At 33.0% G+C, this 9,833-nt stretch overlaps 1 protein-coding gene across 2 annotated transcripts; it reads left to right on the forward strand.

The window, feature by feature from the left end:
* Positions 1-4,972: 4,972 nt before the first annotated feature.
* LOC112784689 (probable receptor-like protein kinase At1g80640) lies at positions 4,973-8,722 on the forward strand. 2 transcript variants are annotated; one of them, XM_072230017.1, is made up of 9 exons: positions 4,973-5,351; positions 5,433-5,615; positions 5,710-5,930; positions 6,017-6,149; positions 6,346-6,409; positions 6,497-6,593; positions 6,750-6,852; positions 8,184-8,302; positions 8,399-8,722. In XM_072230017.1, exons 1-9 carry the CDS (start codon positions 4,997-4,999, stop codon positions 8,612-8,614), a joined length of 1,491 nt encoding a protein of 496 aa, XP_072086118.1. In that variant the 5' UTR covers positions 4,973-4,996; the 3' UTR covers positions 8,615-8,722. The 2 variants fall into 2 exon arrangements, with proteins under 2 accessions (XP_072086118.1, XP_025683766.3); XM_025827981.3 differs by having other exon boundaries at positions 5,002-5,351; positions 5,704-5,930.
* The last annotated feature ends 1,111 nt before the right edge of the window (positions 8,723-9,833 follow it).

Raw genomic sequence — 9,833 nt, forward strand, 5'->3', positions numbered from 1 at the left:
GCAACGTTTCGGAAACAAGATTGCTTGCGTGTGAAGAGACTAAGGTTCAAAAGCATAAATAAACAGAAAGTAGGAATAGATGGTCAAGAATTAAAAATAACAAGCTCCTAACTCAGCTTGCGAAGCTAAGGTTTGCTGGAAAATATTTACATACAAAATATACAGTTCATAGCCCAGAATACATGTTTAACACCCTAGTTCTCCATAAACCTCTATATAATAAACCTCTCTCTATATATATATATGAAAGGTAAACAAAAATAGTGGGTGTTCATAGGGGATACGTATTGTGGGAGAGCATCTCTGTCGCTTGTGTGGTGAATAAACTACAGAGAGCATGACAACATTGTTTGTTTTGTTTTGTTTGGACTTTATTAAATGATTTTTATCATCATCGTCACTTAAATTTGATAAATCGTATTATATTGATTCGATTTACTTGGATCTTGATCTTCTTTTAAATCAATTTATTTGGTTAAGAAAACAAAAACGTTTTTGTAAGTAAATCGACGTGGGTTACTTTGATTTATCTCTTTTAAGCTTTCAAACATAAATTAAAGGGTAAAATATATTTTTTGTTTCTAATGTTTTCGAAAAGTTTTAAAAATACCCTTAGCGTTTAATTTGTTTCAATTTTGTACCTAAAGTTTCGATAAATTTTAATTTTGTACTTGCTGTTAATTTCTTAATGGTCAATGGTCAGTCAATTTTTTTTCTAATTCTACCCTTAATTTTTATCATCATCATCATTTTTACTTTTCTCTTTACATCGTTACCATCACCACCATCCACTATTGTTGCTACTAGAGGTGTTCATAAAAAAACCAAAATGTGGTTAATTGGTTAAAAAACCATAACCACATTGTGGTTAACCAGTTTAATAAAATAATTTTAAAAACCATATCCATATTTTTTAGAATTGGTTAACCAAAACCAAATTAAAAAAAAAAACTGGTTTTTAACCGGTTAACCAAAACCAAAACCAAATTAAAATCAAAACCTAATTTCAAAACCAAATTACATACTCTTTCTCTCTCTCTCTCTCTCTCTCTCTCTCTCTCTCCCCTTCCTCTCTCTTTCTCTCTCCCTCCCTTCTTTCTCATCTCTCTCTCTCTCCTCTCTCTCTCCTTTCTCTCTCTCCTCCTATCTCTCCTTTTCCCTTCTCTCCCTCCTCTCTCTCTCTCTCTCTCTCTCTCTCTCATTTTCCTCTTTCTCCTCCTCTTTGTCCTCTTCTTTTCTCTCTCTCTCTCTCTCCTCTCTCTATTCTCTCTCCCATTCTCTCTCTTCTTTTCCCCTATTTCTCTCCCCTCTCCATCTCTCTCCCCCTTCCTTCCCCCCTCTCTCTCACTCATTTTTCTCGTTATCTCCTCTCCCCTTCACTCTTTCCTTTCCCTCTCTCTCTCTCTCTCTCTCTCTCTCTCTCTCTCCCTCTTTCTCCCCCCCTCTCTCTCTCTCTCTCCCTTCCATCATCTCTTCCTCATCTCTCTCTCTCTTATTTTCCCTCTTTCTCTCCTCCTCTCTCTCCCCTATCTCTCTCTTTCCCTTTCTTCCTCTCTTTCTCTCTCTCTCCCTTCCATCATCTCTTCCTCATCTCTCTCTCTTATTTTCCCTCTCTCTCTCTCTCTCTCTCTCTCTCTCTCCCCTTCCCCTCTTTCTCCACCTCATCTTTCTTTCTCCCTCCCTTGTCTCTCTATCCTTCTCTCTCTCTCTCCCTTTCCCTCTTTCTCTCTCTCCTTCTCTCCCTCTCTCTCTTTCTCTCTCTGTCTCTCTCTCCTTCTCTCCGCTCTCTCACTTTCTCTCTCTCTCCTTGTCCTCTTTCTCCCCCTCCCTTCTCTCTCTTCCTCTCTCTCCTCCCATTTCTCTCTCTAATCATCTCTCCCCATTTTTCTATCTCTCCTCATCCTCTCTCTCCTCTCCTATCCTTCTCTCTCTCCCATATCTCTCTCCTTTCTCCTCTCTTTTCCCTTCTCTCTCTCTTTCTTTCTCTCTCTCTCTCTCTCTCTTCCCTCTCCTTCCTCTTTCTCTCTCTCTCTCTCTCCCTCTCTCTCTCCTTTTCCTCTCCTCTCTTTCTCTATCTCTTTTTTCTCTTTTCTCTCTCTCGCTCCTCTCTCTTTCCTTTTCTTCTTTTCTCTCTCTCCTCTTTCTTTTCTTACTCTCTCTTTTCTCTTTCTCTCTCAACATTCTCTCAATCTCTATCCCTCTTCTATCTCTTTTCTCATCTTCTCTCTAAAGTGAGAGAGAAGAGAGAGAGAAGGAGAAGACAGAGGAGGAGAAAGAAAAAAAGGAGAGAGATAAAAAGAGAAGAAGGATAGGAGAGATAGAAAAAGAGAGAGAAAGAGGACAAAGAGGGAGAAAGAGAGAGGGATGAGAGAGAGAGAGAAGGAGAGAGACAGAAAAAGAGAAGAAGAAAGAGAAAAGAGATGAGGGGAGAGAGAAGGAGAGAGGGAGAGGAGGGGAGAGAGAAAGAGGAAAGGGGAGAGAGAGAGAGCATGGGAAGAGAGAGGGAGAGAAGGATAGAGAGAAAGAAAGGGAGGGAGAAAGAGGAGAAGGGGGAGAGAGAGATAGATAGAGAGGAGGGGAGAGAGAGAAAAAAGAGAGGAGGAGAGAGAAAAGGAAGAGAAGAGGAGAGAGATGGGAGGAGAGAGAGGGGAGAGAGAGAGAGAGGAAGAGAAAGAGAGGGAAGGGGGAGAAAGAGGAGAAAGGAAGAGAGAGAGAGAAAGAGAGAGAGAGAGAGAGAGAGAGAGAAGGAAGAGAGAAGAGGAGGGGGAGAGAAAAGGAGAGAGATGGGAAGCAGGAGATAAGAAAAAGTTACTCGTATCATTTAGAAAGAAAATTATTTATATTAGAAAAAATTGTTTATAGAAAATGCTGAAAAGAGATAAGAAAGAAAAAGGAACAAAAGCAATGGAAGGGATTTCATTAGTTACAAATGTTACTCGTATTATTTAGAAAGAAAAAAATTAGATTAAAAAATTCAATTAAAAAAAGGTTTAAAAATTTAGGTTTTTGTATGTAAAAATATTAATTTTTGTGTAAAAATCTATTTTTACATGTAAAAACCAATTTTTTAGTATAAAAACTGATTTTTTTTTATGTAAAAACCGATTTTTAGTGTAAAACCGGTTTTTTAATGTAAAAACCAGTTTTTTAATGTAAAAACCGGTTTTTCTATATAAAAACCGATAATTTTTTAAAAATCGATTTTTAATTTAATAACCGGTTAAATATCGATTTTGAATTTTACTAACCGGTTAATAACCGATTTCATCATGTAAAACCAATTTGGTTAATTAACCAATACTATATTTTTGGTTAACCAAAAAACTGGTTTAGTTTTTGGATTAACCCAACCATGAACACCCCTAGTTGCCACCCCTTCACCCCATCTACTACCATCATTACTTATAATCACCATCACCCCACCATTCTTTACACTTTACATTCCCAATCCATTGCGAGCAGACTTCACAAGCCCACCCCACCTCATTTGAACCCTCCACCCTTAGTAGCTTCACATAGTCAATCCCGTCTCACATGCAATCCACCGCCAACACCAACAATAATATTAAGAATAACAATAATCACTCATAAACATGTTTTAAAATCATATTCAACAATAGAAAAAATGTTATTTTGGAAAGAAGGATTTTTTTTACCAAAGAGAAATACAATAACATCTATTTTTATAAAGAAGGGTATTTAAATGAGAAAAACAAAACAGAGAGAAAATAATAAAAGAGAAGAGAAGAAGGGAGGAGGAGGAGACGCGACGGCAACAGCAAAGAGAGTAGCTGCGCCGTCGAGAGGTTGAGAGAGAAATAAAACACGAAACATAGAGAGAAGAAGTAAAGGAAGACGTAGTGGCGGTGGCATGTGGAGGGGACAATGGCAACGATGGCCAGCAAATGAGGAGATGATGATGGTGGTCTTTCTGTTGTTGTTTCTGAATTTAGTTTTGGTTTTGATTTTAGTTTATGAAAAGTATGAGACAGTAAGTAATGATAGGAAGAGAGAGTGATTAACAGTTAACTGTTAACAAATTAATCATAAATATAAAATTAAAATTTATTTCAAATGTTAAAGATAAAATTGAAATAAATTAAATGTTAAGAATATTTTTAAAATTTTTTAAAAATATTAAAAATAAAAAATATATTTTATCCTAAATTAAATTTGTCTAATTTGATATATGTGTCAATTGACAAATCAAACTTTTTTTATATGATTTGCATAGATTTAAAAACAAGAGAGGGGCTCATTTTTTCTTATATTATAAATAAACGTGTAATATATATTGATATTTTTATAACATTGTGGATTACACTGCTATGAGTCTGATTCATTTTTTTTAAAAGAACGAAATGTAGATGATATTTTGTCATTTAATAATAATTTTTAATTAAATAATAATAAAATCGCATTGATGACTTTTGTGTTAAAAGAATTTTATAAAATTTTTATATATAAAACGATAACGACATTTTGTATATTTTTTATTTTTTTAATTGATTAAAAAAAAACGTCAATGATGTTTTGTGCAAAACATCAGCGACGTTTTGTTGAAGACGATAATGACATGGATGAGAAAACGATAGTGACATTTTTTTGTAGCCATCAGAAATTCTCACAACAATATCAAACACAGTTTTTTTAACATTTTGGTAGATTACACTTATTTTAACCCAATATTAAAAATAAAAATCCCACAAGAGAGGTGTTATGCAAAATAAAATGAGGATATTTGTATAATATAAATAGACAAATATTTAGCAAATGTAAATGACCTTAATTTTATATTATTATCTGTATAGTATTATTAGTAAAATTAAAGTGAATCGACTCCATCTATAAAACAACATTCAGTTAAAGCTAAACTTTGTTGTGTTGACTGTAGCAGTGAAATTGTGCAGAGAGAGAAAAACAAAAATGAAAAAAGACAATAACAGAAAACAGAGAAAGGTAGTGTTGAAAAGAGTACTTTTCTTTTTCTTATTTTATGGAGAAACAAAAAAGGGAGGGTCCAAGTCTTGAAGATCCAAAAATCACTTGCATTGCCTTCAAAACTCTCTCTCTCTCTCTCTCTCTCTCTCTCTCTCCTTTTCAGGCTGCATCTTCATTCTTCATGTGTTGCAATTCCTCAAAAGACACACAACAAACATTGAAAATGAACCCTGTTCCTATGATTCTCTCCATGTTCCTGATCCTCCTTCTTCACCGTGCAGTTGCACAAACACAACACCACCCTCCTTTTCATTCTCCTGCACCCGCACCTGCACCTGCACCTGTTCCTGTTTCTCAACCCATTGCTCCACTTTTCACCTCCAATCCCATCCCTGCAGCTCTCTCTCCTGGTAACTCTGCTTCCTCTGTTTTTGGATCTTATGTCTTTCCTCAAGACTTATTAACAATATTTTCACCTCTCTGTTCATTAGGATTTCAGGTTGGGGAACAACAACAGCACCGAAAAAGTTCACACAACAAAACGGTGGTTATATCTGTGGCCGTAGCCACCGGTGCAGTTGGTGCAGTTATTCTCACTTTGCTATGCTTCTGGATTTGCCATACCAAGCGTCCCTCAAAATCAAACAAGAAGAATCAAAGTCTTCACATCTCAGGTACTTATAATATATTTTCTTTTAAACCTAAGTTTTGAATTAAATTGAATATTCAATTGCTTATTTCTTTAGTACTAATGGCTGCAAGATACAGTGGAGAAAGGGCTCATAGGAATGAAGACGATTGGTATGAAAGGTTGTGCTCCAATCATTGATTATAAACAAATAGAGAAAAGCACGAATAATTTTGACGAAAGTAACATCTTGGGTGAAGGAGGTTTTGGATGTGTTTACAAGGCTCGTTTGGATGATAATCTTGTTGTTGCTGTTAAGAAGCTACACTGTCAAACTCAAAATGCTGAGAGAGAATTCGAGGTATCTATGTAATCTTTTTCTTTAACTCTTATGCTTCTTTCTTTTCTTTTTCATATTTGAAACTTGTGTGACATGAATATATACAGAATGAGGTCCAATTGTTGAGCAAAATTCAGCATCCCAATATAATTCCTCTGCTGGCTTGTAGCATTAATGGGGACACCAGGTTCATCGTTTATCAGTTGATGCAAAATGGATCCTTAGAAGCTCACTTACATGGTAACAATCAAATCTTAAAGTACCAGAAAGGTTTTTTGATAGTTATAATTAGAATTCTAGCCATCTGAATAATGTTTCTAAGAGACATGTATCGCACTAAATCGAGTTGAAAAGATGACATTTATAATTGCACTCAAAGTTATCTCCGTTCTACTGATATCTTTATTTTTCCACCAAACAAAAAATGACGATGAAGGACCTACTAGAGGGTCTGCATTGACTTGGAACATGAGGATGAAGATTGCTCTTGACACGGCAAGGTTATTAATTAATCAATTAATTAATTAATTATGTGTTAATTAATTAGCAGCATGTTAACAAAACTACTATTGATTAACTGTGAACAGAGGATTAGAATATCTGCATGAGCATTGTCACCCTCCTGTCATCCATAGAGATATGAAATCTTCCAATATTCTTTTGGATGCAAACTTCAACGCTAAGGTAAAAACAAAGAGCAAAAATGTAACTGCTATTTATAAGAAAAAAAGAGATTTCCTTTTCCTTATCCTTTTCATATTACTTTATCATATCATTTATTGCAACAACTAATGTGTTCTCATTTCTCATTACACAACCGCTGGTGGTGGATTGATTCAGCTATCTGATTTTGGGCTTGCCATAACTGATGGGTCCCAAAGCAAGAAGAACATTAAGCTTTCAGGCACATTGGGGTACGTAGCCCCAGAGTACCTTTTAGATGGTATGTTATTATGCCAAAACAAACTCTTCATTTCACTGCATATGCATTTCTCTGACTCTGACATCTTTGATCCACTGTGTTGGTTTTATTTTGGAGCTTTGTGGTGTTTTTTTTCTATTATGAATTATGCCATATGAGTTTAGGGTTGGTTTGAAACATTTTGCTACTGTTGGTCATGTACCTGCCCAACTGACATGACATGTCATCTAAGGATTTAATTAATTTGACTTTGTTGTTGGTTACCTTACAATAATCTCAGATGCTTTGTTTTCTCTGGTTACTTCTCCTTGTTGATATAAACTAACATCCGAATTGTACCACTCACAGAATTAATGATTAAATTAATATATAATTATTTCTCAATGTCAATAATATCATGGATCTACACATGAGGAGCGTGCAACTGAATTATCTATTTGGTTCATGATACCAAGTGTTTTAGAGATATGAAACTTTAATAATAGAAAACATTAAATTTTAAAGTTTTTAATACATTAAATGAATTCAAAACGTATTGAAAAAGTCAAAACTTCTTATTTTAACTTTCTTAGAGGCTCATCATTTTCTTTCTAGATAATCCATCCATTTTATATTAGGGTAAAATATGTTTTTATCCTTAATACTTATAATTTTTTAAAAATATTCTTAATGTTTAATTTTATTCAGTTTTATCCTTAAGATTTTTAATTTGTGTTAAAATTATCCCTACGATAACTCCATCTAAAGCTCATGAACAAAATTAAAAACGTTCAAAGATAGTTTTAAAACAAATAAAAAACATTAGTGATAAAATTGAATGAATTAAAAATATTAGGACAAAATTAAATTAAATTAAAAGTTAGATGTATTTTTGACAAAACATCACAAACGTTAGAGACAAAAAACATACTTTACCCATCATATTAAATGTCTCTTTTCATTTTTATTTTTGTTGCAAATTAAGTGTCATTTTCTAATTCCATGAAGTCATTAATTCACTTTTACATATTATATTCTCTATTTAATATAAAAAGAGAAACTTACAAGAGTAAAGAATTAGTAGAGAGAGAGAAAAAAAAATACTAGGAGTATTTTTGTCTTTCTTTTTTAATTCTTTATATTTTTAATAAAATTTAATGATTGTCTTCGTACCTGCATAAAGCTAAAAAGAGACAGACTAATATAAAACAGAGAGTAAGAACTATATTTCACTCAAATTTTAAGTCTTCATTTATTAAATCTTATATTAATGATTTAGATTTAAATGAGTGATTTTATAAAATTATAAAAAAAATAAAATTTGTTAATTTATTTGTTAGTTCTAATAGTAAGTGATATTTATGTATTGATAGGGAAATTGACAGATAAAAGCGATGTGTATGCATTTGGGGTTGTACTTCTTGAACTTCTGTTAGGAAGGAAGCCTGTGGAGAAACTGGCACCAGCTCAATGCCAATCTATTGTCACATGGGTATGTATGCTACCTGCTTTTATTCATTTAATTTATTAACCCCACACACCGCGCGTACCCGTATAATTATAAATAACCATATGAATGAATTTATAGGCGATGCCGGCACTGACAGACAGATCCAAACTTAGGAACATTGTGGATCCAGTGATCAAAGATACAATGGATGTCAAGCACTTATATCAGGTTGCTGCTGTTGCTGTTCTCTGTGTTCAGCCTGAGCCAAGTTACCGTCCTCTAATCACTGATGTTCTTCATTCACTTGTCCCTCTTGTTCCCATTCATCTTGGAGGAACACTCAGATCTCATTGAATTCAACCACATTTTGTTTTCTTAATAACTGATTAATGTATACATTGTATATATAAATATACAAAGAGATAAAGAGTTCTGTTGATATAAATGAACGATTCCATCACATTTATTGCGAGAATTCTTCAATTATATGAACTCATTGGCAACCGACACAGCAAATAAGTGTGTTGTTACATGTTAGCGTCATAATTAAGTTAAACTAACAAACCGTATTTTTCTCCGAAGCTTCTTCTTAAAGAAAGTACTTTATAGTTTGTCACGGATTAGCAATATTACAAGTTAAGAGGAACCATTATTTATCGAAATGGATATCCTTAATGTTTTCATTGTCATATGTTTGCGGCTACAATCACAATTATATATCAGGAGATTGTGATATTAGAACTTAGAAGGATGCATGAGTAAACCCTTTTTCCTTAATTTACATTTCAGATAAAGTATATTTTTTATCTTTAAAATTTGTTAAAATTTTTAAAAGTGTCCCTAACTTTTATTTTATTTTAATTTTGTTTCTGTAGTTTTTAATTTGTATTAAATATACTCCTAACAACTAAATTTTCAAAAAATTTAAAATTAATCTAGCAAAAATATATGACTATATTTAATTTGTTTATGTTAAATGTTGTTCTTGTGAAATCGTTGCTGAGTTAGTCCTAAAGTTTTTGAAAAATTAGCGATCAGGAATATATTTGATGCAAATAAAAAATTTTTAAAAAACAATTGAAATAAAATTTTGAGATATTTTTAAAACTTTAAACCAACTTTAACATAAAAAATATATCTTACCCTTAAATTTTTAATTTTATTTTACTTTTTATTTTTAGAGTACATAATAGACAAACTATCAATTATTTTTATGAATTTTTTTATTATAATTACAAATTGGCTATTTATATTTTTTTGTCACAATTTACATAAATCCGAGTTTCTGGACGTGACATAAATTCTTTTTTTTTGTCAGAGATATAATTCTTAGACAGTGCAAATTATTCATCAAAATGTTGGTGTTTCGATTTTTTTCAGGGTCCAAATTGGGCCACAAAATGTTGGTGTTCATTTCTAACTTCTTGTAACAAGACGTTTCTCATTTTTATTTTCTAGGTTTTTGATGTGGCTGCAAGTCTTATTCCTTCTGTATATTCGGAATGAGAAGCCCACTTACAATGTATAGAAGGCCGTTTGGTTAGCTGGGGAAGCTTAAGGTTGCATTTGTTTT

Source organism: Arachis hypogaea, chromosome 20 (genome assembly GCF_003086295.3).
Source record: "Arachis hypogaea cultivar Tifrunner chromosome 20, arahy.Tifrunner.gnm2.J5K5, whole genome shotgun sequence".
Lineage (NCBI taxonomy): Eukaryota > Viridiplantae > Streptophyta > Magnoliopsida > Fabales > Fabaceae > Arachis > Arachis hypogaea.

Bases quoted from the DNA above. Each gene is read 5' to 3' on its own strand.
- LOC112784689 (XM_072230017.1), top strand. From the start codon at position 4,997: ATGGAGAAACAAAAAAGGGAGGGTCCAAGTCTTGAAGATCCAAAAATC. The intron at 6,150-6,345 runs GTAACAATCAAA...ATGACGATGAAG, and splicing joins CTTAGAAGCTCACTTACATG to GACCTACTAGAGGGTCTGCA. The intron at 6,853-8,183 runs GTATGTTATTAT...ATGTATTGATAG, and splicing joins CCCAGAGTACCTTTTAGATG to GGAAATTGACAGATAAAAGC.